We start from the raw sequence: 26719 nt of genomic DNA, 5'->3' as shown, positions 1-26719 counted from the left end.
ACAACCAATGAACACTCCAAAAAACCAATAAAATCCATTGTTTATGGATAATGAACATATCCAGAATTTTCCACTGGGCCCAAATCTCCTTTTCTCAAGCGAGTTTCTCTGTTGTAGGGCACAGTTTATCATTCCATACATAGGAACTTACTAAAATCAGCAGAATAAACTCTGGGGACTGAAGCTCAAGGGCTCCACACATTTTTACATCACTGATGTCTCAAAATGGCACAAGGTCACAGAAGCAGCTATGGACCATTACGCCCTAGAGGCTAAGCTCTGGCAGAAATGAACATAGACTGCAGTGACACTGGGGGCCTTTCCGGAGCCATCCATACAGTGAGTCTTTCTTACCTTTTAAAAAGACACATACTCCTTTGGGAGTTTCTCCCCAGGAAAATACATTTAAACTCAAAACACTGCATAAACTTCATAAACTCCATAAAACCCATCCAGTGAGTTCTTAGGGGTCTAGCCCCAGATAAGGAACTGTTAATCTGGATTTCTACCAGATACCCATTTATTCCTACTATTGAAGAGTCTGAAGCACATCGCTTCCCATTTTCCTGCTCAGATTTAGGGCTACTCAGTAGGTAGGTTACACATGTTGTGAGAAGGTGGGATGTGCTCAGCCTGCAGCCTCAGGAGTCCACACTCCTTTAATTATTGCCTTTGTTTTAAGTTATTTCAGGGTTGGTCCACAGGACTTTGCGGGGGTTGGGGGGGGGCATAAAATTTCTTCCCTTTTTACAAGACTCCCAAGGTGGGTCAGAGTTGGCCAGAAGTACAAACAAGACTCAACACAGTCAAGTGCCCACAGGGGAATGTGGCAGGACTGACAGTCTGCGGTTCTCTCTGTAGCATCTGTAACGTCAGATTAGGGAAACCACCTGGGAGGCTGACATTGGCCCCTTCCCTTCCCAGGAGACAAATCTGGCCCTAAAACACAGAAATGCCTACAAGGAAGGTCTGGGATTGGAATAGTTCTCATCACAGAAAATCCCTCTTTCAGGCCTGGTCCTAGATAAAGTGGCCCTTCCGTATCGAAGTCAAAGAGCTGAAGAGGACTCTCAGCTGGGGTTTCATATGCGCTTGTAACTCAGCTTCATCTCATCTTTGCTCTGTCACTCTGTGGGTACCAACAGCTTTGGCCAGGTAAGAGGAAGTGTCCATTACTATTATTTGCTCTGACTGCTCTGCACAAAGATGCCAAGTAAGGATGGAGCAAAGGCCTTGGCTGTGACTCTTGCCTTGGACAGATGAATGGCTGTAGTCCACCTTGTCCCTTAGTTGCACCTGTTTGTATTCCAAGCACTGTGAACGCAGATATTCAGAATCCTTTTATAATCAAGATGCCTAAATTCTGAAATCATTCCCCAGCACTGATAAAAAACTTGCCTTCTGTGATCTGACTACTGCTGATCGCTTCTGGAGCCCTGAGACTGGCCATTAGCAACTTGGAACCACAATTTTCACTGAGGATCCAAACCTCAGAGCACCTTTTATTTGCTTAGGGCTACTAAACGGTCAAGGTGATGTTAGGGATGTAAAAAAGATGCTGCAAGTGCCCACAAGATCAGGTTTTGTGGCAAGCCAGGACCACCACTAATTCTCCACGATGACTTCTCCACAGGACTTGCTCAAGCACAAGCACAGTTACCAGATGTGCATTCTACACAGATTGCACCCGCTGAGAAGAACAAGTCATGGTCTGCAACACAGACTTGTATACACCAAAGATCCCAGGTTGGCATTTTGGTCCATGCTTAGCAAATCTTCCTGCTCTGGCCATCAGGACAGCAGAGACTGACAACACTCAGATGAGCTGTCCCAACCCAAATCCAGAGCAGCAGCTCGCAGGTCTCCTCTGCTGCTTCATGCCACACTCCGAACATGATGACTGGCTTACACACCTAACCTACTCGGTCTCTCTCTCTGTGTTCCCTCTTCACCTCTACTCTGTCACTTTCACAAAGGCTGGAGGCTGGCCTGAACAATTCTAAGCAGAGAACAGGCTGCCTCAGGGGCTGCCACAAAGGCTCCTGAGCAAGTGATCAGCCACAACATATAGATTAGCGTAATGATGTGGGAAAACGCTGGCCAAAAAACAGACGGAATTTCCAAAAGGTAAATTTCTGTGTATTCACGCCTAATCTTCAAAAGTTGTGTAAACGATTTTTTTCTACCTTCCCCCATCACTTGTACAATTTTTGTCAAGTCCAAACGTAATTTAAAATGAGGTAGGTAGTTTCTCTCTCCTCGTGCCTTCATCTTTGTGTTGACTGTTGAGGCCTGTGCCGTGAAAGCACTAGTGTCCCGTGCAGGGGGAGCACCAAGGGCGGCACCAGTGACTGCAGGAGCTTCTCAGTTGGCTATTTTCTCAATCTCGTCCAAGTCATCTGTGTCCAGTCTTTCTATTTTCTTATCTGGGGGAAAGAAAAGAGAATTCAAAGAGAGACCAACATGGCGTTACAGAGACACACACTCAGGGAAGGGACAGCACAGCAGGGAGGGAGGAAACACAGGTCTCTGCCGCCTAGGAACGTGCTGTGCCTCTGGCCACAGAGATCCTTCACTGAACCCCAAAGGCTTCCAGTGACTGAGCAAGGGACACGGACAGCAACAGCCAGAGCCCCAGGCCCCTCAGCCTGGCCAGGGGGGACTGTCATTCAAGTCCCTGAGCCCCGCCCTCTCCAGGTGTGCTCTTTGAGAACTTCCACGTTGTAGGGAAGGAGGGGAATGGGACAGGGACACAGGCCTCTCTCGGGGCCACAGGAAAACCTACCCTTCACCCTCCCCTCGCCCCCGGACTCACCCCTGTAAGGTAAGGGCCCGGCAGGGGACACTCCCAGGGACTCACTGAAATGCTCCTGGATCCTGTTCAGGATGTTCATGCTGTGCTTGCTGTCCACCATGTTCACGGCCAGGCCCCTCTTGCCAAAGCGGCCGGTGCGCCCGATCCGGTGCAGGTAGGTCTCGTTGTCCGGATTCCCGTCCTTGTCCACGGGAAGGTCAAAGTTAATGACGACAGACACCTGTTCCACATCGATACCTGCATGAAGGAGAGTTGGACAGGAGTAAGGATGGGAGACAGAAATCCCTGTCGTCCACAGTCAGGCCTACATACACCAACCGCAGGTGGAAGGAACAGTCTGGGATGGGCCAGCTCTGGGATTCAGACAAAGGGGCAGGTAGCAGAACCCAGAGGGAGAAAACAGAACTGTGGCAGGTGCTGACCAAATTATGAAATCAGCCATCAGGCTCCAGAGAGCCTCTGCTGGATACCAGTATCTGGAGAAGCAGCTAAAGCCTCACTGGGGGCCCCAAGAAGAGCAGGCGCTGTTCTGAGCCACCAAGTCAGGACTCCTGGCTTCTGTGAAAGTTCTCCTCTGCCGAGGGAATCCAAACAGGCTCTCCTAGAAAACAGGATCTCCCGCAAACCACCGGAGTGTCCCGCAGACGAAGGTCTCTCTCGCTACCCCGAGCCTGCAGACCAGGACACAATCTCTGCTCACCGCGGGCACACACGTTGGTGGTGACCAGAACCTTCTCTTTGCCCTCTCGGAAGCGCTCAATCACTGCAGCCCTCTGCTCCACCACCATTTCACCACTCAGCAGAGCCACCTGGTGGCCTTCTTTCGACAGCTCTGCTGCCAGCCAACTAGCTGTTTTGCGCGTCTGGAGAATTGAAAAGAATTGTTTTAAGTGAAGATACCTGTAAAAAAAAAAAAGAAGACACCTGCAGAAAAGTGGCTTGTTGCCATTAGTATATATGAAGGCTCTACTGAGTTCAGTCAGCAGGTTAGGCTTAAAGTTTCTGAATATTTTTTAGCCATGTGATTTTTTTGGATAAATTCCATCAATGATCTTAGTGTTTATCTATAAAGACTGGTTTGAGCCAAAGGTCTTCATTCCTAAATACTCTATATTATTAAAACTTTAAAATTATTTTCCTGGATATTTTTTGGAGTTTTTTTTCCCAAGTTATCTCTAAGAAGTGGGACCAAAGAAGGTTTAGATCTTCAGTCTTCCCCTTACAACTCATTACAACCTGCAAGAATATGTCCTGGGGCAGATGGAGGTGATTCATTTCCTTTCCAGCCACAGGGAGGGAACCTGGTCCCCCAGCACCAGGTGGAACTGGCTGAGAGGGAGGGCGCAGGGCCACACCCTCCCGTGGAGCTCCGCCCCCGCACGCCTCCTGCTGCTGCTGCTGCTGCTGCTACTCACGTGGCAGAAGATCATGGCTTGAGCAATGGTGATGGCCCCGTAGATATTACACAAGGCCTGGAACTTCTCATCTCTGCTACTGCACAGGACGTAATACTGCTTGATGGTGTCCAATGTCTCCTCCTCGCGCTTCAGTTTGATGATGTTTGGGTCTGGGACCACCTTCTGGGCAAATTTCCAGACGGAGTCTTCGAAGGTGGCAGAGAAAAGCAGCATCTGGCAGTTCCTGGGAAGCATCCTGCAAGGGAAGGCCCAGGTGTTCGACATGACCCCGACCGAGTGTTTCACTGGAAGGAACAGAAGCACAGCCTCCCCAGGCTTGGATGACCTGCGTCCCCAGGGAGGTGGCAAAGCAGGGAGGAGCACCGCAGCGAGGAGGGGGGAGCAGACGTGGGGCGGGGACGGGTGGCGGTAGAGTCCCTAAGTCTCCTTCCTCAACCCAGGCTGGGGGTATGGTCAGTGCTGACGTGGAAATGGCCCACCAAACAAATGCCTCTGAAAGCTGCAGAGTAAAGAACCTGGCAGGGGCAAGAAGAAGAGGGTGAAGTAAAAGGAGATGATGCTGCAGATCAGGAGGCCGAGAAGTTCCTCCTGGCTCAAGAGGTCCTACCTCTGGATGCGGACGCTCTGATCTTGGTGGCCCTGAGTAGCTATCATCACGTCAGCCTCATCCAGAACAAACACCTTGATCTTCTTGGGGTCAATGAACTTGAGCTTGGAGCACCAGTCCAGAACGGTCCCAGGGGTGCCAATGACAATGTGCTCACTGATCTTCTGACCTCTTTCCACTGTGGAGACAAGATGTGTTCCGTGGGTATTTCCATGGCAAAGCCAGCTCTACTCTCTGAGCAATTCTAAAGCTATGATGTATTTTAAAGCAATTGTTGTGATGTTTGCATTAATATTTTAAGGAAAGGTTAGGATAGCACTACAGTATTTAATAGACATTCACACAAAAAACAGTAATGCTGAAAAGATTTGGTAAGAGTATAAACAATGAGATGAAAATGGTATTCTTTTACATTCTCTATAATCATCAGTCCTCTTTCAAGGATTTCTTATCTTTATTTCTTCTCTGTCAACATCATTCTCCCTTGCCTGGGTTTGCATTTCCTCACAAGTAGACTTTTTCAAAGTTCTCACTCCAGTATACTCTGCCTCTCAGTTCTCCCCGCATCTATGTCAAATAAGTCAGTTGCCTTTAGGTGTCCCTTTCCCAGGTCAGTAAATAAGATTCATTATGGAAGGTTTTGTCTTTTCCAAGAAACAAACTGCCTCTCTTAGAGTGCTTCCCCAGACTAGGCCTGGCACAGCATGGCACATTCTTGGCCCTGTACAGCCTGAAATTGAGAATTTGGCTCATTTTGGGTTAGATGGTACTTACTGATTCAATTTTTAGTCCTTTAGTTACAGTATAACCTTAACCAAATACATACAAGCTCCCACAGAAGTCACAGCCAAGGGACTTCCCTGGTGGTGCAGTGGTTAAGACTCCACGCGCCCAATGCAGGGGACCCAGGTTCAATCCCTGGTCGGGGAACTATATCCCACATGCATGCCGCAACTAAGAGTTCACATGCCACAACTAAGGAGCCCATGTGCCGCAACTAAGGAGCCTGTGAGCCGTAACTAAGACCCAGTGCAACCAAATAAATAAAAAAAAAAAGTCACAGAGACAATTTTGCCTTAACATTAATGTTGAGTCAATTTAAAGCTAACAAATGCTCCTTTTTACTTCAGTTAACAAACCAATTACTGCCCTCCACAAACACTCAGAATCCTCTGCCATTCTAACTCAAATACAAATTGCAATATTTTAGATGTCTTAAGACATCTAATCTAGACTTAGATTTTCCACTGTTTTATTGTCGTATTTACTTTTCTCTTCAGAAGTGACATAAGAGGACTCGCCTAGTGGCGCAGTGGTTAAGAGTCCTCCTGCAAATGCAGGGGACATGGGTTTGAGCCCTGGTCTGGGAAGATCCCACATGCCACGGAGCAACTAAGCCCGTGCACCACAACTACCGAGCCTGCACTCTAGAGCCCACGAGCCACAACTACTGAAGCCCCTGTGCCTACAGCCTGTGCTCAGCAACAATAGAAGCCACTGCAATGAGAAGCCCGCGCACTGCAACGAAGAGTAGCCGCCGCTCGCCGCAACTAGAGAAAGCCTGTGCGCAGCAACGAAGACCCAATACAGCCAAAAACAAATAAATAAATAAACAAACAAATTTAAAAAAAAAAGAACTGACTTAAGTTGCCATTAGGATACGTACACCGAGTGGACTTCTGCCAGTCATCAAGTCAAAGGTTTGTGTTAAAGATCCACAGGACTCAACCAAGATTCCAACGAATTTATAATTACTTAAATATTATTAGTTTGTTGTAAAACAAGCAAAAGTAGAAAGAATGGATAAAGAAAAAAGAATAATAAAAATATCTCCCAGGGTTAATTGCCATGAACATTCTAGAACACTTTTGCTCTTCTAATGACATTAAAAAAAAAAATCAGTCTATTTTATAAGTAATTGGTCTATTCAAAAAGTCAAATGTAACGTAGTGGAGGGGATGGGAGGCGACTATTCTAGACTGGAAGAAAGAGATATAACAACCAAATGCAATGCATATACACTGACTCGGTCTTGGTTCAACAAAAAAGACATAAAGAAACACTTCTGGGACAATTAGGAGGAAATGAAATGGACTAGATGTTAGTTATTAAAAATGTGTAATTTTCTTGGTTGTGATAAGGGTATTGTGGATATGCTGCAGAATGTTCTTACTATGAAATGCACACTAAAGTACTTAGGAATAAAGAGCACAGTGTCTACAATTTACTTTCAAATGATTCACCAAAAAAAAAAAATATGCACACATATACAGATAAAGCAAATATGGCAAAATGTTAACTTTTCGAATCTAGGTGGAAGGAACATGTGTTCATTGTATTATTTCAACTGCGTACGTTTTGAAATTTTTCAAAATAAAAAGTAATTAGCTTAATTAACAAGGATCACATAGGCATACTCACATTTATTGCCACGAACAGCATAAGCTAGCTTCAGTTCAGGGTAAAATTTGCCCATCTGCTCAATCACTTTTCCCGTTTGAAGAGCGAGCTCGTAAGTTGGGGAGAGGCACAGACACTGGTAGGGAAAGAATGCAGAGAGAGAATTCAAGACACTCACTATTATGCAACAGGGAATTGCCATTAGAACTTAATGATTCCTCCAGCTGAGGCTGAAGCAAAGAATATATAAAGTGCACACTATTTGACTCTAAGCTGCAGAGTCATAAGCTGTAATTCTCAGGGGTCAGAACTCTGGCTGGGTAAAGACACTTGAGAACAGCTATTGACCACTGGAGTACCAAAAGCCCCATGTGAGCAGGGATCTGAAATTCCAATTGGAGATAAGCTTCCTTTTCTCTTACTCAGAAGGTTCTCAGAAGTTCCTAATGGATGACAGTTGTAGATTAAGGAGGTTTTTCTTGCAACTAAAGAAGCCAAGCCTATCAGCAGTATCCCAGGACTGGCAGATCATCGAAAGAGGAACAGGATTTTTGTTGTTACTGGAAGATCAACCATGTTGTTTGTGCTCAACTTAAGGGGTTCTAGTTTATGTGAAAAGTAATACATAGCTCGGCTTTTAATCCATCAAATGGCATTTCCCTTCCAGCTATGAGTTAGAAAACCCAAATTCACCAAGCCCTTACCTGGGGGTATCTGTTTGCAGGTTCTACTTGGCTGAGCATGGCCAACACAAAGGCAGCTGTTTTACCAGTACCAGACTGAGACTGGGCTATTAAGTTCTGTGGGCTGCACAAGAAAACACACTGTTTAGGAGTTTAAATCTCATGCATTCTTTCAGTGACTAAAAATGAAGCATAAAGCTTAATTAAAGAATGAATATTCCAACTTAATTTACAGAAGGAGGCCTTGGATTCTGTAATAAAGTTACATATGATAGCTTCACAAATAGAAGATTTTATGGTGGGATTTGAAGTACTCCTTCCTTATCTTTTATCTATTCTTGACATAGCAGTGAGTGATTCTTTTAAAATGCGAGTCAGCTCATGTCACTTTTCTGCTCAAAAACCTTCCAATCACTCCTGATTTCATTCACAGCAAAAGTTAAAGTTCTTCTAATGCCCTACAAGGTCGCACCTAATGTGGCTCCCCAATAGCTCTCTGTTCTACCACCTCACCACTGCCCTCCCCCTTCCTCACTCCCCTCCACCACAACGCCCCGGCGCTGCTCTGGAAACATGCCAGCCATGCTCTTGTCTGAGGGCTTCTGCACCGGCTATACAGTGCCTGGTACCACTGTCCCCAGATGATAACATGCCAACTCTCTCCTCCCCTTCAAGTCTTTGCTCAGATATCACCTATTTAATGAGATTCTACCCTAACTACTTGATTTAAAATTGCAACCTACTTTGAAGTGCCTTAAAAAACAAGATGTACTGATAGATGGATACACGATAGAGCATAGTAAATAGTCACAGTAAAATGTCAGTGAAAGAATCTAGGAGGTGGGTATATAGGTGTTCACTATAAAATCCTTTCAACTTTTCCATAATAAAACGTTGAGAGTAAAACTGCAGTCAGGTCCTTGGTATTCCCAATCCCCCCTATCATGCTCTATTTTTCTCCTTAGCACTTATCAACTTTTTAAAAAAGAACTTTATTGAGATATAATTCATATACCATACAATTCATCCATTTAAAGTATACAAGTCAATGCTTTTTGGTATATTACATTAATGATTTTTTTAAATTGTGGTAAAATAGATAACATAAAATTTGCCATTTTTAAGTGTACAATTCAGTGGCATTAATTATATTTACAATCTTTCACCTTTTAACAGACTATATATTTGATTTATGTTTAATAAAAATATATCATCTATACTCCAAACTAGAATGTAAGCTCCTTGTGAGCAAGAATTTTGGTCTGCTTTGTTCACTAATGTATCCAAGTGCCTAGAATAGTATCTGTTACAAACCAAGCCCTCAATAAATATGTTAATGAAGAAAAAGTACTAGAAAATTCTCTCAGATCTCTTCTAACATTGACAATCTAACACTGAGCATCTATGAAAGCATCAAGATCCATAAACACAAGTGGCAAATGTGAAACAATCTAATAAACATTCAATTTATTCATTTTTAAGTATGCTCAAAAGACATTACCCATCTTGAAAAATACCATTATTATGACACAGAACAAAAAAAAAACTTTGAGAAAATACAGACCTAAAGTATCTATTTTCAGACAAATAGGGAAAGGGGGATTTAGGATTATATGCAGTACAAATTTAGATAATCATATGTGATGTAGGGATCAGTTTTTATAAAAAGTTCCTCATGCTCTAGAACCTTGTTCCTCAAAATGTGGTCTGACACCAGCAGCACCAGCAACACCGGGAAGCTTGTTAGAAATGGTGAACCTCAGGCCCCACCTCAGACTTCCTGAAATCAGAATCTGCATTTTAATAAATTCCTATGAGATTCAAACGCCTACGAAAGAGTAAGAAGCACTGCACCAGAAAATGACCTTAGCAATTGTACTATTCTGGTCTCCTAGAACCCTGTTTGGTTTTTGTCTTCTACATTTGAGACATATATTTTACTTATCCATATAATGAAATCATGGTGTATATAAATGATATAAATGTATTTACCAACATAGAAATATTATTATGTAATTATCGTATCAAAAAAACATTTAAACATTTTATATGGTTCCTTTAAGAAAAAAGTATACATATGCAAGTTTACATAGAAAAACATGTATTAGTCTCTACTCCAAATATTAATAGTGTAGGGGAGAGGGAGATTACAAATTATTTCTTTTTTCTTATTTTTCACTGTTTTATAACTCTTCTAAAATGAGCATGTATTACTAGTATAGTTTTTTAAAATAATAAAAGTTAAAAAAAAACATGGGAGGTTAAAAATGGGATAGAGTTGCATCAGGACACGTACGGCTCAGCAAGCATTAAAGGCAATGCGTTCTCTTGTATCTTCGATGGACGGTTGAAGCCCATGGCGTAGACTCCCTGGAGAAGCTGTGGTTTCCTAGAAAAACAGTTAAAGATGAAAGTCACAGTCTCTTTGGTTGAAGAAAGAAGCCAAATATCTAGCTAACAGTACTAGAATTGTGAACTGGACACAATGTATGAGTGCAGCTAAAGCTTTTACAAATTACCTAGAAATTTTACTTACTAGCTCAAAGCAGCTAAATTCTTTTATTAAACTTGTGTTAACTAAAAATGTTCTGTAGTGATGAAAAAATACTTGTAACAGGCCTAGGATTTCTATCTAAACACAAAGGGGAGAGACAGAAAGTAAATACTCACAGCCGAAGCTCCTCGAAGGACTTCACCGAGTAGAGTGGGGAGTTTGGATCCCGCTGCAGGACTTCCACTTGGTTGGTGTTATCGACAAGGTTGCTTCTGATCAGCTTGTTGAGTAAGGACTGGGCGGCTCTGTCCTCTGTCAGGAAAAAAAGAGCGTGAAGTTTTTAAAAAGTCCATGAAATCCAGCGTGATCTCATCTGAATTCAGCTGCCATTGGTATTTTAAGCAATAACATGCATTTGTATTGGGACTCCTGATTCAAGGTATAGCTTAGTTTTGATTTATAAATGCAATTAAAATAGTTTTATTAAAGTGAAAAATTATGATAACTCGTATCATCTGTGGGGGCCTCATATTCTTCTCCAGAACTCTATTCCTAACAACTATCCTTTCTTGAGGTTACTGATTCCTCCTATCCAAACCCAAATATTTACTCCCCAATTTACACTCAATATAAATTTAAAATCATGAGCTTAAGGGACTTCCCTGGTGGCGCAGTGGTTAAGAATCCGCCTGCCAATGCAGGGGACACAGGTTTGATCCCTCGTCAGGGAAGATCCCACATGCCGCGGAGCAACTAAGCCCGTGCGCCACAACTAGTGAGCCCACGTGCCACAACTACTGAAGCTTGCGTGTCTAAAGCCCATGCTCCGCAACAAGAGAAGCCACCGCAATGAGAAGCCCGCGCACCACAATGAAGAGTAGCCCCCACTCCTGCAACTAGAGAAAGCCTGCGCACAGCAACGAAGACCCAATGCAGCCAAAAATAAATAATAAAATCATGAGCTTAAAAACCACGTCACAACAATGGAAAAAAAACAAATGAACAAAGTCTGTATCTTAATGTTGGATAAGCTGTTCATTAAATGTGTCAAAACATCAACAAATATAATTTTATTAGAAAATGGTGACGCAAGTTAAAATTTCTTTTATAAAGACCAATACAAGATAATCATTCAGGGAATATTTCCTGCTGCTGCTGAAGTTTATCAGTTGTTCAAAGTAAAATTTCTCTAAAATGTAAAGAATTAGAATCCCTTTACCAATGACTATGTTGAACTTTTTATTAGCACTGTGACTCCCATTAAAGTCCAGCCAAGTAGGGTGTAGAAATGAAACCTCATAACATTCCATTCTCTTAGACTCTAGAACTTCATGTATACATAACTCTAGGCTAGGTTACCTTTCTCTTCTTCATCTGCCTTCTCTGCATTAGCATTGGTCTTGACCACAGCACCTTTATCAGACACAAAGCGACCGTCATTCAAAATCACATCCCATACCCAACAGCTGAGACAATTCAAATTCTATGAGACACTAGAAATGTAAAGGCTTGGGGAGCAAAAAAATAAATGAGGAAACCAAGCCACAGATAAAAACATTTTATTGTTCCTATATAAACAAAGGTATGAAAACTGTCGCTTATATTTCAGTTCTTTCCAAGTCCTTTCACTTTACCTCAAAAACTAATATTAATCCCTCACGGCATCAATATTTCTCTCATGTTACAGAAAGATGGTTACAGCAATGACCAAAACCACCTTGATACTCAACAGAGGAATATCTATATCTATGCAAATCATATTTCGTCAATATACAAACACCATAGTGCCATTAAGACTCTTTGTATATAAACTGTTGATTAATAGAAACATATATTCAATGTTGTAGTTCTGTAAAAACATACAGAAAAATAATTCAGAGTGAGGTAAGGGTTACAATTTCTCCCCTATAATATTAAATACATCAACAAAAATTCAATGGACATATTAGGTTTTTGGTAGATACGATTTCAGAATAATTACAATAGGTTAACCCTCAGGTTGTTCATACGTTGTCTATCTCATCTCAAATTGAGGAATATTTTAAAAAACAAATAATCATTGGCAGTATATTTTCATGGTTAGTAATACACTTTATAATTTATAAGCCTAATAGGCATCCTCATGCTTATATGAAGCAGAATACCAAATCATCCCGTTTGTTGATTCCCAAATCAAATGACTGCCAATATCTGCCAGCCCCCTGTCTGGTACACATATAATTTTTTTTCCAAGACAGTTGTTATGTTAAAACATTAATACTAAAGGAAATTATTTTTGTTTTCAAACTAGCATTTAGTTACTCACCATTGGCATCTGGTTTGATTTTCTCTTCCTTAAGATGCAAGTTGCTCAACTAAATGGAGAACATGGCGGGGAAAGTGTCAGGAAAATCACAAGATTTTGCATCAATAGTGCCTCCCCCAGTGAAGCTGGGAAGCAATGAACCACTCTCATGACCTATTCGTTAGGACATATTCATTAGGTTGTTCTGCTGGGCTCCTTTTGTTTACTAAATGTTAGAGTGAGAATAAACAAAATATCCCACAAAACCAGTTGAAAAAAATTGGTTACACAACAGCTCAAAATCCACACTTCCTAATTACAATCCTTAGAAAGAATTATAACTTGTGAGTTTGCTTAATGCCCGGATTACACAGATTCTCTCAGTCTCTCAACAGAATGCCATTTGAGTTGCCACTCTCATTTTTCAAACAAGAGGAAATTTAGAGAGATACTGGAGAATGCAGTCATTCTTCAGAGAGCACTGAGGCGGGAAGACTGCAATGAAAAGCATCTGTGGGTGGGAACCAGTCACGCTGCAGGCTATGTTGGAGCGACAGGGCCACAGCACGCCAGTATGCATCCTCACATTCGGGTTGCCTTGTGCTAGATGTCTGGTATCTTAAATTGGGAACAGCCTAGAGCATCATGGCACACTATGTAATCAAAATACCCAGCGGGATGAAGTGGGAATAGAAAGGAAGGGATAAAGGAAAGACATTTCAAAGAAAGATTTATTAGGACTTTGATCAAACACTGTAAGTTAGGGATATCCTGGAAGGACTTATCTCCCCTATTAGTATGAAAATCTGTCAATTATACCGCAATAAAGCCAAAAAAAAAAAAAAAAAAAGAAAGAAAGAAGAAAAAAAAAGAAAGAAAGAAAAGAACAGAACTTAAAGACGGGATATTTTTATTTTTAGTTGACCTTTGGATCTAGCCAAAGCAGGTGCTCTAATCATAAAATATTAAGTGGGGCTTAAGACATCATGTAGAGAAGGGAAAAAGAATGAAAATCGCCACAATCAAACGGCTATTGCTTAAAGCACCACTTGCACAGGTTTTCTATGTCTTGAGGTTCATTTCTGCTTTTCCTCTAAGTCCAAGAAGGGGGAAAGTGGAGGGAGGAATGAAAAAACTGTTTTAATGGGTGGTTAGCTGGGAATGGAGGAACCTCACTTCTATTGATGGAAACTGAAAAGGGAGTTTCTGGTGTCTGTCTACTTCGCTGTTGGGGTGGGTGGAGGAGGAAGCGGGGGGCGGGGGAACACACTGGAGAGATTGGCAAGACAGGGAATTGGAAAAAAAAAAAAAAGGAAATCACTATGAAGCAGTAAAAATCCTTCATTAATTCTGAAGGACAGAGAGCACACTAACAGATAATGAATGAGGCAACCTGCACCGTGTATGATATATAATAGGCGTTCAATATATTCTAGTCTTCACTAAAGCACTCCTCTTCCACAACCTACCAATGAACATGGTTTAAGCCTAATATTCAAGGCTGTTAAAAACAGAGGCAGACAGACTGACTTACTGGCAATATTTACAAGAGCAGGGTTAATAGTACTCACTCCTAGGGTGATAACTGCTACCTAAAATAAATGACAGGGTTGAGGTATAAGTGAGTTAGAAATATCCTTTACTGTAATAATCCGTGATAAAAGGACAACCTATTCTTTTGTTGGTATATTGTTAAAAATGAAGCTAACAGAGTAAATAAACAGTTAAAATAAATAAAATGCAATGTACAGAAAAAGTTGATAGCAACAATGTAAATGAAACCAAGAAATGTTGTTTTGATTACAATGTATCAGAATTCTGGAGAGGTTCCAGAAGATTCTGAAAACTTACTCAGCCCTCACTTGGCTGTAAGGATCTCAAAGCCTAAACAGCAAAAGCACCAGGACAGTGAAGTTCACATCACCTACTGCAGTGTCAGTGAACTGAACGCTGAAACTTACGTTGAAAGTCCAGTTAGTTCCGATTCCTTCCTTTGCTCCGCTTACTTGGACCAAAAAGGAGAAACCAATTTCTCTTGCAACTTCATTCAAAACTATTTTGCAATCCAAAAAATTAACCAAAAGGCAAAAAAGCCAAAACACCCACCTTATAATATCTACATTTTTTCAATGCCTTTAGTTAATACTTTAGCTTTTAAGATGTGTTAAAATAATTGGAATCTATACAGTTACACACTGCATTTTATTCAAAAGCTACTTGAGAAAGGATTCTTGAGACAGAAGAAGGAAGATTTAATGGTTATTCAGTTATACTGAATAAGGAATGCCTTAGGCACAATGGTGAAGTAGGAAACTTAAGAGTCTTACTCATCAGAGTTTCCTACTCCCTTTGCCCTTCTCTAAATTGAAATTTCCTAAGGAACAAGGGGAACAAAGAGGAACCACAGGGGAATGAGGAAATAAACATAAATAGGATCTAATATTTTCTTTTCTAAAATGAATAAGAAATGGAGCTTGATGAATATTTAAAACACAGTAACCTTGCACTGCACATGTCAGAGTCACCTACATCACACAATTCCTGTGGAGATCCTCAGTGGGAGTTCCACAAGGCAGAAGGAAAGAGCTGTCTTTACTCATTTGTTCAGTTTTAGAATATTGGGATCTATTATAATTTACCTGTGCATGATTAAGTAAATTCACAAAACTTATCCAGGTTCAACTAATCTGTACAATATGGATAAGTAATTCAAAAGATTCCTGCAAAGAAAATGAATTATAGATAACAATAACTATAATAATAACAATCACTTATATAGCACTTATTTCAGGCATGTCCATAAATCAGTGAGGTAGGTACTATGATTATCCCCATTTATCAGATATGGAAATTGAGGAACAGAGAAGTTAAGCAATTTGCCCAAGGTTATAAGTGATGGGCCCAGAATACAAATCCAAGTCTGTCTGGCTACAAAGTCTTAGGTCTTAACTTCTACACAATAGTGCCTCTCATAGATGATACTAATCTCAAAAAAATAATAATAAACTTAAAGATGATACAATGATGCAGTCACTTTGGAAAAGAGTATGGCAGTACCTCAAAAGTTAAACACAGAGTTACTATATAATTCAGCGATACCACTTTTAGACAGATACCCAAGAGAACTGAAAACGTCCACACAAAAACTTGTACGACTTCCCTAGTGGCACAGTGGTTAAGAATCCACCTGCCGAATCCGCCTGCCAATGCAGGGGACACGGGTTCGAGCCCTGGTTTGGGAAGATCCCACATGCCGCGGAGCAACTAGGCCCGTGAGCCACAATTACTGAGCCTGCGCGTCTGGAGCCTGTGCTCCGCAACAAGAGAGGCGGCGATGGGGAGAGGCCCGCGCACCGCGATGAAGAGTGGCCCTCGCTTGCCACAACTAGAGAAAGCCCTCGCACAGAAACAAAGACCCAACATAGCCATAAATAAAAATAAATAAATAAATAAAATTGACTGTGGTGATGTTGATCTAATCTTCCTATTACATAAAAAAATTAACTCAAAATGGATCACAGACATAAATGTGACATTTAAAGCCATAAATCTTCTAGATGAAAATACAGGTGAAAAGCTTTGAGGCCTTGGGTAAGGTATATTTCTTAGAACACAAAAAGAACTAATCATGAAAAAATTGACAAATTAGAATTAGCCAAAATTGAAAATGTCTCCTCTTCAAAAAAGTACTGTTAAGAAAATTAAAAGGCAAGTTCCAGTCAGGGAGAATATTTATGCAAACGACATATTTGATAAAGGACTTGTATCCAGAATACATAAAGAATTCTCCCAACTCAATAATAAGAAAACAATCAAATTTTTTAAGTGGGCAAAAGATTTGAAAAGCCACTTCAAATAAGTTATACAGGTGGCAAATAAACACATGAAAAGACTCTCAACATCATTAGGCATTAGGGAAATGTAAATTAAAACCTCAGTGACATACCACTATACACCTATTAGAATGGAGGGAAAAAACTGGCCATGCTGTGCTGGTGAGGATGTGGAGCAACTAGAGCTCTTATACATTGCTGGTGGTATTACAAAATGGTACAGCCACTTTGGAAAACAGTTTGGTTTGTAACTTATAAAGTTAAACATACACTTAACATATAACCCAGCAAATCTCATATTAGGTATTTACCCAAGAAAAACGCAAACATAAGTCCATACAAAAATCTGTACCCTAATGTATATAATAGCTTTATTGATAAATGCCAAAAACTAGAAAATACACAAATGTTCATCAACAGAAGACTAAGCAAACTGTGGTACACCCATGCATGGAATACTACCCAGCAATAAAAAAGAACAAACTACTGATCCATGCAACAACATGGTTGAATCCCAAATGCATTATGTTAAATGAAAGCCAGATTTTTCAAAAGGCTACATATTATATAATTCCATTTATACCACATTTTGGAAAAGGTGGAACTAAAATGACACAAAGCAAATCAGCAGATGCCAGAGATGGGTGGAAAGAAGGAAGTGAATGCAAAAAGTTTGAGGGAACTTTTTGGAGTCGTAGAAACGTTCTATATATTGATTGTGATGGTAGCTATGCAACTGTACGTCTGTCAAAATTCACAGAACTGTAGCACTAACAAGGGCGAATTTTACTTTATATAAACTATATCACAATAAATTTGACTTAAAAAAATTAAAAGGCAGTCCAAGAGATCCAGCATTCAACTGATAAGAGTCTGGAAAGAGGAAATGAAGAAAAACCAAGGGGAAGAAATCAACAAAGAAATTTTTCAAGAAAATTTCCCATAACACAAGGACAAGAGTTTTCCAGATTGAAGTTCCCACCCAGTGCCTAGTAAAATGAATGAAAATAGACCCATATCAAGACACATCATCATGAATTTTCTGAATACTGGAGACAAATAGAAGATTCTTCAAGCTTAGAAAGGGAAAAAGAGGTCACATCAGGAATCAGAATGGTCTCAGACATCTCAACAACAAATACAGAAATCTAGAAGGCAATAGAACAATGTCTTTAAAATTTGGCAGGAAAATAATTTCCAACTAACAATTCTACACCCAGCAATACTACTGTTCAAATGATAGGGCAAAATAAGCTAATTTCGGAAAGGCAGTATCTTAAAAATTTTACTTCCCGTACACCTTCAGAAAGCTGATAAATGGCTCCACCAAATCGAGAAAGATGAAGAGAGGGGATACAGAAAGGAAGGGATCCAATACAAGAGAAGAGGAAGAAGTCCCCAGAATGAGGGCAAAGGGAAATTTGCCCTGTTCCCCTCCAGCCCCCAAAATGAATTGGGGCAACTAGTACAGTTTGAAGCAGGCTAAAAGACCTGGGAGAAATGGAATTGACAGAACACCTGATGTGTGGGAACATCCTGAGATAAACTTAGACAATTAGCAAAGAGCCTGGGGTTGAATTGGTGATAAACACAAAGAAAAAAAAAGGCAGTTAAAAATTCCAAGGGAAAAGTTGTATAGGAAATAAAGGTATTCCTGAGTTACTAATAATACAAGCACAGAACACTGATCTAACTAAAATCACAATATAATGGAAAGATGGGGAATGGGAAGCTGTGCTTTTGTGGTGGGGAAAGGAGGATGTAGGAAAGTGTCAAAATCAATAAACACCTAAAACGGAAAATTCAAGAAGTAGCAAAGCAAGCATGTTATTCAGGGAACAAGGAGGTCAGTATCGTAAATCAATGTCAAGAGAAATAACAATTTTCTTTGGGGAGGAAGAAACTGGCGGGAACCACTTTCTAAAACTATTTGACTCTATCTATGTGCATATGAAACATTTTTATCAGTTATAAAAAATAAGACTAAGTCCTTGTTCTCGAGAAATTAACAGAAATAAGTACCAACAAAGCGGGTTCAAAGCACTATCAGAACTCGAGTGTTTAGGCGGGAAAAATGAATTCTACATAGTAACGTTTAACCCATATCTTGCTTACTTTGTGTCAGGCCCAGAACAAAGTTAAACGGATCAGGAGAGGATTTACTGACTGCCAAGCCTACAGAGTCGATCATTCATCATCACTGAGCAAGCTGAGGAAGCCCAGAAATATGAATGAATAAGCCATGGTTCCTGAGCCCAGGCAGCTCAGAATCGGGAGGTGGAAAATGACACACCTACATAGGTGATTATTACAATTCAAGGTCCTGACTCCAGGAAGACAGGCGGGCGCCTGCGCTTACGTAACCTGCGCACCTGCGCTTACGTAACCTGTCGGGGGCTGGCGGGTGGGTAAAGAAAGCCAGCTCAGGGTCCAGGCTCCATCCATCCCGGCCCAGACCAACCTAGGGAGTGTCTTTTCCCAGGCATCTGATCACGGCCAAAACGGCCCCCTGACCCTTTTACGGCTGAAGCCAACTCACCGACTCGGCTGCCGCTTCCTGCTCGTCCACCGCCAGCGCCCACGAGTCGGTGGCCATGGTCGCGGGCACGGCTGGGACGCAGGTGCCGGCAAACTAGCCGGCTGGCGCGGCGCGATCAGCGATCAGGGTAGACTCCCGCCCCAAAGAGGGGGGAATTCTTTCGCTCAGGCGCTGGGGACCGGAAGCGGCGCGCCGCAGTGACGTCAGAGTCTGCCGCCGGACCGGCTGCCCCTCACCTGCTTTGGTGTGGCGCTTTTGTCGCCTTCAGGCCCCCACTCCTTCGTTGCTCTCGGTTTTTTATCCAACGTCCAGAACCGCAGACTAAGGTAGTATCTTAAAGTGCCTAAGCTCCTGTCAACCGGCTCCCCAACCAAAGGGCAAAACCACATTTTGCTCTCTATTGCCACCGTGCTGGGAGAGATGCCACATTCTCTCCCAGCACGGTGGCATAGAAGATGCTCATATAGATTGAATATATCAATACACAAAACCATTACGGATAGTGAGCAAGATGAATTTGAAACAGATTTTTTCCTTCGCTTTTCAGGTTGGTAATTTTAAATGTCCAGGTGTTGGCTAGGGTGTTGGGAATCAGCCCTCTCAAACACCGTTTGGTTAAAAATTTGTCCCACAGACTATGTGGCAACACCACTTACAGGAATTTAACCTTGAAAAATACTCAGAGAGGGTGCTAGGGAAATGTGTTCCAGGTAGAAAATCAGAGACAAAAAGCAAGCAGGTTTGTGGAACCAAACACAGTTTCTGGAATGATGACAAGAACCAGGGATGAAGTTGATAGGAGGTCCATTAAAAGGGCCGTGCAGAGCAGCTTATGAGCAAATGAGTTCACCTGAGGGATCGCCCCACTCCGGTGTGACTTTTAGAGTTAGCCTTGCCTGGCTAGAATCCCAGCTCTCTCATGTAAGGGTTCTGTGACTGGGAGAATTAAAAAAAAAAAAAATATATATATATATATATATATATGTGTGTGTGTGTGTGTGTGTATGTGGCTTTTAGAAGAGGTAAAATAAGGTTTAAGTGTGACACTTTCCCTTAACTGGGATCAAACAAGCTTCTCTCTCCTTGTTACTTCACTAGAAAGAAGCTGGGCACTTTCCTGCAACCTGAGTGAGAAATGAATCCCCCCTTCTTTCACTTTGCCAGTAATCCACTACAACAAATTAATTTCAAGTAACAGTGGGGTCTATGGGGAATTTTACTTGTAGACTATAAGTAAAAATATTTGAGAAAGAGTAAAGCAGTTCCTGCAATCCTCTTCTTGCCATGATTCTTTTTCTCCCGCACTCCTTACAGGGTTAATTTGGGGGAGGTTTTTTTGGACCCTACAGGTGAGGATGTGCAAGAAGAAAAAGGTAAATGTGCATTATGGCAGGCCATGACCTACATCTCATGTGAGAAGCAACCCTGGGAATGTCTTGCCAAATTATACTGATCACAGGGCTAAAAGAGGTTACGGAACTTTTAAGTTTAATGAGGTTAAAAATAAGCCATCAAAGTGCAGAACTGTATACAATAGGATCCACTTGTGCAAACAAAACAAACTCACATATATGCTTGTACATACTACAGAAAATGTATAAGATACACACAAAACTGCTATCAGTGGCTGCTTCTAGTGAGGGGCTCTAGAAGTCTGGGGTGGGAGGAGACTTCCTTTTCATTGTGTACAGTTAATCCTTTGAAAATTTTTCCACGTGCGTGTTTTCCTTTTAAAATTGTATTTCAGACAAACAGGAAAGGGAATACTATAACAGACATCTAGATTCCCACCTCAAGGCTTAAGAAATAAAACAATTAAGATTCAAATGAAGCCCCTGCAATGCCATCCCAAGAGACAGAAGCTCTCCTGAATTTTAGTGCTTATCTTTCCCATAAATGCTTTTAGTATGTATAGCTTTTCCTATTTAGAAAAAAAGAAAAAAAAAAACTTAAAAATAAGCCCCAGGATTCTAGACTTTTCTATGTCCACCCCCAACACCTGCACAATGTGAGACTCCTGGTAAGAAGGAAACTGGTTCCCAAAGTGGGGCGTGGAGAGAGAAATCAAGGGAATAAGAGCACCTGGATTTGAATTCAGTCGCCTGCATTTACTCCCACGTGACCTTAGGCAGCCTGTCTCCTCTGAAATCCTGGTAAGCACTCATCTCACGCTTCGAGGATTCAACGGAATCACAAGATTAAGGGCCATCGGCCCAGTGCCCGGCCCTTGGCGAAGGCTTGATTAAATATACGCTATTATTATTATTCCTGTCCCCTCTCCCGTCCGAGCCCGGGGTGGGGGCGGGGAAGAAGCCTAAACGTGGAAAAAAAGGTCTTGTTTCTACCCTCAGATACTCACGTCGCCCACAGGCTGGGCGAGCGGAAAGCGCCCTACGGCGCGACCTCGGAACGGGATAGCAGCCCAGGCCATCGCCCCTCAGCATTACAGTTACCACCGCCAACGGCCGCCCACAGCCCGAGCCTCATTGGCTGAGGCCTAGAAGCCAGTCCCGCCAGCCAATCAGAGAAGGGGAACGGCAAGCCTGGCGCATGCGCACCAAAGTACCTAGGTGCAAAAGGCTAGGTCTATGTTTCAACAGGGGTAGCCTTTGGGTATTGAGCTTTTTTTTTTCCCCCTCCCCCCGCCTTGAGTTTTTTAAACCGAGTTGTGTTTTGCTGAATGTCAGGCTCCCGCCTTAGGTTGGAAACTCCATAAGGACAGAGCAGTGTTCTCCTTAATCTTGATCTCTAGGGTCTAGCGCATAAGAGACACTCACTTGGTGAATAAATAGATGAGGAATGCACATCCCCCCTCCCTGCCCCCCAGATCAAACATTTTTATTTTTAATTTATTTTTTAATGAATATTTTATTTAATTTTATTTATTTAATTTTATTTTTTGGCTGCGCTGCGCTGCAAGTGGGATCCCAGTTCGACCAGGGATCGAACCTCTGCCCCCCTGCATTGGAAGCGCGGAGTCTTAACCATTGGATCACCAGGCAAGTCCCTATTTTAAATTTATTTTTAATCTTTTTTTTTCTTTGGCCAGGCTCTGCAGCATATGGGATCTTAGTTCCCTGAACCCGTTTTCCCTGCAGTGGAAGTGCAGAGTCTTAACCACTGTTCTGCCAAGGAAGTCCCTGTAGATCAAACTTTTTAATCTTTGCCTCTGAACAAATAGGTGAAGAAGCTCATTCTCTAGTTTAGGCCACTGCTACTCCAAGTGTGATCCCCCAGTAATAGCACAGATAACACATGGGAGCTTATTAGAAATTCAGAATCTCAGGCTTCACTCCAGACCTACTAAATTGGGATCTGCATTTTAAGATCCTAGTGAGGCAGGAGATAGATGGGCCCCAGGTTAGACATTTACAACTGGCCTCCCGTTTACATTTCATGAGACAGAAAAAAGTGGGTCAGGCTGGATACTTAAAACTAGCCTCCTGTTTGCATTTCCTGAGACAGGAGATAGGTGGGCTGCAGGTTAGGCATTTACAATCAGTCTCCTGCTTGCTCTGAAATAGAAGCAATGACAGGGACAGGGGAGATAGCCAAGCTTTGTCTCTTGTGGATGCCTTAAGATAACAGTCATGGCAAGAACAAAGAGGGGCAAAACCTTGTTTGAGTAAAGGATCAAGGGATCTCCGCTTCCCCTCTCCTTCGGGCAAGGGAGACACTACACATGGGCAGAAAGCCTCCTTGGGGGTCAAAAGTCAGGGGACAACTCCAGGCCATGGTGACTCTTGCTTCTCCCAGACACCTCCACGTCGGGATCCATCTTGACTGAGAGGTGCATGCGCACCTAAGGGGAGGGTCCTGAGACAAATTAGCCAGGGGAGAACAAAACAAGATGACTGGCCAGAAGGAAGACAAAGACCCGGAAAACTGCCCCTTTATAAAGAATTTAAGGGGCTTCCCTGGTGGTGCAGTGGTTGAGAATCTGCCTGCCAATGCAGGGGACACGGGTTCGAGCCCTGGTCTGGGAAGATCCCACATGCCGCAGAGCAACTAAGCCCGTGCGCCTCAGCTACTGAGCCTGCGCTCTAGAGCCCGTGAGCCACAACTACTGAGCCCGCGAGCCACAACTACTGAAACCCGCGCGCCTAGAGCCCGTGCTCCGCAGCAAGAGAAGCCACCGCAATGAGAAGCCCGCGCACCCCAACGAAGAGTAGCCCCCGCTCGCCACAACTAGAGAAAGCCCGCACGCAGCAACGAAGACCCAGTGCAGCCAAAAATAAAAACATATATAAATAAATAAAATTAAAAAAAAAAAAAAAAGAATCCACCTGCCAATGCAGGGGACATGGGTTCAGGCCCTGGTCCAGGAAGATCCCACATGCTGCGGAGCAACTAAGCCCACACGCCACAACTACTGAGCCTGCGCTCTAAAGCCCGTGAGCCACAACTACTGAGCCCATGCACCACAGCTACTGAAGCCCACATGCCTGGAGTCCGTGCGCTGCAACAAGAGAAGCCTGCGCACCGCAATGAAGAGTAGCCAGCACTGGCCACAACTAGAGGAAGCCCGCGTGCAGCAACGAAGACCCAACGCAGCCAAAAATAAATAAATAAATAAATTAAAAAAAAAAAAAAACTTGTACATGATCAAGTACGTATGAATAATCACAGCAACATTATTCATAATAGTCAAAAAGTAGAAACAATTCAAATGCCCATCAACGGACATCAATGAATAGATAAATAAAATGTGGTATCTATACAATGGATATATCATTTGGCAATAAAAGTGAATGAAGTACTGATACGTGTCACCACATGGATGAACAATGAAAACATGCTAAGTGAAAGAAGCCAGCCACAAAAGAGCATATATTATATGATTCCATTTATAGGGAATGTCCTGAATAGGCATATCTAAGGGGACAGAAAATAGATTAGTGGTTACAAGGGGCTAGGCTGGGAGGTTGAGGAGAAATAGGAGTGACTGCTGACGGGTACAGGTTTCTTTCTGAGGTGATGAAAATGTTTTAAAATTGACTGTGGTGGGCTTCCCTGGTGGTGCAGTGGTTGAGAATCTGCCTGCCAGTGCAGAGGACACGGGTTCGAGCCCTGGTCCGGGAGGATCCCACATACCGCGGAGCAGCTAGGCCCGTGAGCCACAATTACTGAGCCTGCGCTTCTGGAGCCTGTGCTCCGCAACAAGAGAGGCCGCGATAGTGAGAGGCCCGCGCACCGCGATGAAGAGTGGCCCCCGCTTGCCACAACTAGAGAAAGCCCTTGCACAGAAACGAAGACCCAACACAGCCATAAAATTAAAAAAAATTAAAAAATAAAAAAATAATTTAAGAATTTCCCAAAGGCGCGACTCTTTCTCTGAGTTCGCCCATGTGTCTTTCTGCATGTACTTTGCTTTTCCAATAAACTTTTTCCTTTTCTCTTTACCTTCTGCCTCCTCGCCTGAATTCATTCTTGACAAGGCAGGCAAGAACTAGGGATCCAAGCCCTAGCCGCTGGCCCCTGTGGTCTAGTGGTTAGGACTCCCTGTCCGGGAACTAAGATCTTGCTTCCAGCTACCACTCGCTGTTAATTGCTGCAAGCTACTGCTTACTGCTGCATGCATCCGAAATCACTAGGTGACTCCTATAGTACTTCATGGTCTGAAAACTCTTCAGTCACCCCCATTTGACCTGATAGCAAATAAATGAACATTCAAAGTCCATTTTATAGATGATAGAAGTAGCTTAGGTGCCATGGAAGAGTTAGACTACATCCTTCCAAAACTAAGTATTTTAGCTGTACTATCTTGAGCCCCTGCTATCTTCCTCATGCCCCCAGGTAACGTTCAACCAGTATTTTACTGCAGAGCAAGCCATGTGTATAGCACTCAGTCTTACCTACAGTCCTAAGCAATTAGCCCAGAATAAGTTAGTAGTTTCCTCAAATAGACAATTTGCATGTTGCATTAAGATAGTTTTCCTTCTATTATATAGTTGACACTATCTGCCAGGGGAAAATATTGTAATAGGGAAGAGCCAAATCTGACTACATGTTGGATCTGTTTCTTTTACTTTAACCTTTGCTTTCCGCTGCTTTGTTCACTAAAAGGATACTGTCTATACATAGTGGCCTGCCTCAGGGAACCCTGCCCCTGAATGTTAAACTAAAGTGCCTTTGTTCAGGGAAATATCCGGACCCTGTCCACCTGTGGATGGCTGCAAGAAATAAGAAATTAACACATCCCCTCCCTGAGGCTGGCCATTACAGGGGATATTTGCAAAATTTTCGGTCTTTTTACTTTACTTCCTCATCTCCTCCCCCTCTCTGTACTATAAAAGAAACTGGCATCCACACGCCAATAAGATGGTTATTTTGAGACTTTAGTCTGCCATCTTCTCTGTCTTCTGGCTTCCTGAATAAACTCGTATTCCTTGCCTCAACACCTCGTCTCTGATTTACTGGCCTGTTGTGTGGCGAGCAGAGCGAGCTTGGACTCGGTAATAGTATCATAGAGAATTGGGTAATTATCTGAATAATTCATGTAGAAAATTCATTTTTAGAAGAATGTGACTTTTGGGCTTCAACAATTTCTCTTCATGTGTACCGAACCAATCACTGGGGAATAAAAAACATTTTTTAATCTATCTTCAATTCTTTTGTTAGTGAAAATGCTATATTAACAGCAACAACTATGGCAACATAGCTAAGTTATTAAGGCTACAACCAATATTACTTTATTTTGAAAGTACAGTTTGTACAATTTTGGCTCTCCATTTTAAATGTGCGGGTACAAAAGTCTGACCCATTTCTCAGGTTGTTGTGACTAAATATGCTATTTTGTGCCATTTTGTTAAATATCTTTTTTTTTTTAATTAATTTACTTTTGGCTGCATTGGGTCTTCGTTGCTGAGCGGCTTTCTCTAGTTGCAGAGAGCGAGGGCTACTCTTCATTGCGGTGCATAGGCTTCTCATTGCGGTGGCTTCTCTTGTTGCGGAGCACGGGCTCTAGGCGCGTGGGCTTCAGTAGTTGTGGCACGCTGGGTCAGTAGTCTGTGCTCAGTAGTTGTGGCGCACGGGCTTAGTTGCTTCGCGGCATGTGGGATCTTCCCAGACCAGGACTCGAACCCCTGTCCCCTGCATTGGCAGGCGGATTCTTAACCACTGCGCCACCAGGGAAGACCTATTTTGGGCCATTTTGGATCAGAACAGTTATCTCTCTTGGTTTTGACCTTAGCTGTCTTAACCTCTGGGTGCCTAAGTTTCCTCAGCTGTTAATAGCAGGTAATAAAAGTAACTCATAAGGTTGTTGTGAGGATCAGTGTCTGCTGCATACTAAGTGCTCAACAAACATTAGGTGTGATGATGATTATTAATGCTTTGCTGTGAACTGGGAAATTAAGTGACTTTTTGATAGCTTTTGAGCTTGACCTTCTATTTGTGTAGCATGCTCTTTTACATAAAATGAGTAAAATTTTTCTGAAGTATTGAAACCAAGCAGGACCCTGTGGGGCCATCCTGGGCACAAAAGCCTTTCTAGGAAATAGGTTTTATTCAGCCTCCTTGACCTTCCCAGAGTTCCAAAGGGCAGATTCAGACAGTTGCTAATCAGGGAAGGGAGGGAATGCAGAAACAAGGGAAGAGCAGTCAGGAAACAATAGTGCAGCCTTGGGGTAGGGTCCTGGTTCCTC

The 26719-nt window shown here is 42.4% G+C and overlaps 2 protein-coding genes across 3 annotated transcripts in view; one reads left to right on the top strand and one right to left on the bottom strand.

The window, feature by feature from the left end:
- Positions 1–23: 23 nt before the first annotated feature.
- Positions 24–21566, bottom strand: DDX19B (DEAD-box helicase 19B). Of its 2 annotated transcripts, none has more exons than XM_082369920.1 (12): positions 21433–21566; positions 12723–12771; positions 11777–11830; positions 10594–10729; positions 10220–10312; positions 7945–8047; positions 7262–7376; positions 4841–5018; positions 4231–4468; positions 3516–3678; positions 2861–3052; positions 24–2426 (listed from the first exon to the last, which is right to left on the bottom strand). In XM_082369920.1, exons 1-12 carry the CDS (start codon positions 21502–21504, stop codon positions 2365–2367), a joined length of 1455 nt encoding a protein of 484 aa, XP_082226046.1. In that variant the 5' UTR covers positions 21505–21566; the 3' UTR covers positions 24–2364. The 2 variants fall into 2 exon arrangements, with proteins under 2 accessions (XP_082226046.1, XP_082226047.1); XM_082369921.1 differs by lacking the exon at positions 21433–21566 and adding an exon at positions 19074–19267.
- Positions 21567–21628: 62 nt separating this feature from the next.
- The window catches only part of AARS1 (alanyl-tRNA synthetase 1), a 28053-nt gene continuing 22962 nt past the window's right edge, over positions 21629–26719 (top strand). Inside the window, exons 1-2 of the mRNA XM_082369803.1 lie at positions 21629–21686; positions 21994–22072. The gene's annotated coding sequence lies outside the window, so the exon portion shown is untranslated. The remainder of the gene's footprint in view (positions 21687–21993; positions 22073–26719) is intronic.

The sequence above is a fragment of the Balaenoptera borealis genome (genome assembly GCF_965194805.1).
Source record: "Balaenoptera borealis genome assembly, chromosome: 19".
In the NCBI taxonomy this organism is placed as follows: Eukaryota; Metazoa; Chordata; class Mammalia; order Artiodactyla; family Balaenopteridae; genus Balaenoptera; species Balaenoptera borealis.
This window is presented reverse-complemented; position numbering and strand designations above follow the sequence as displayed.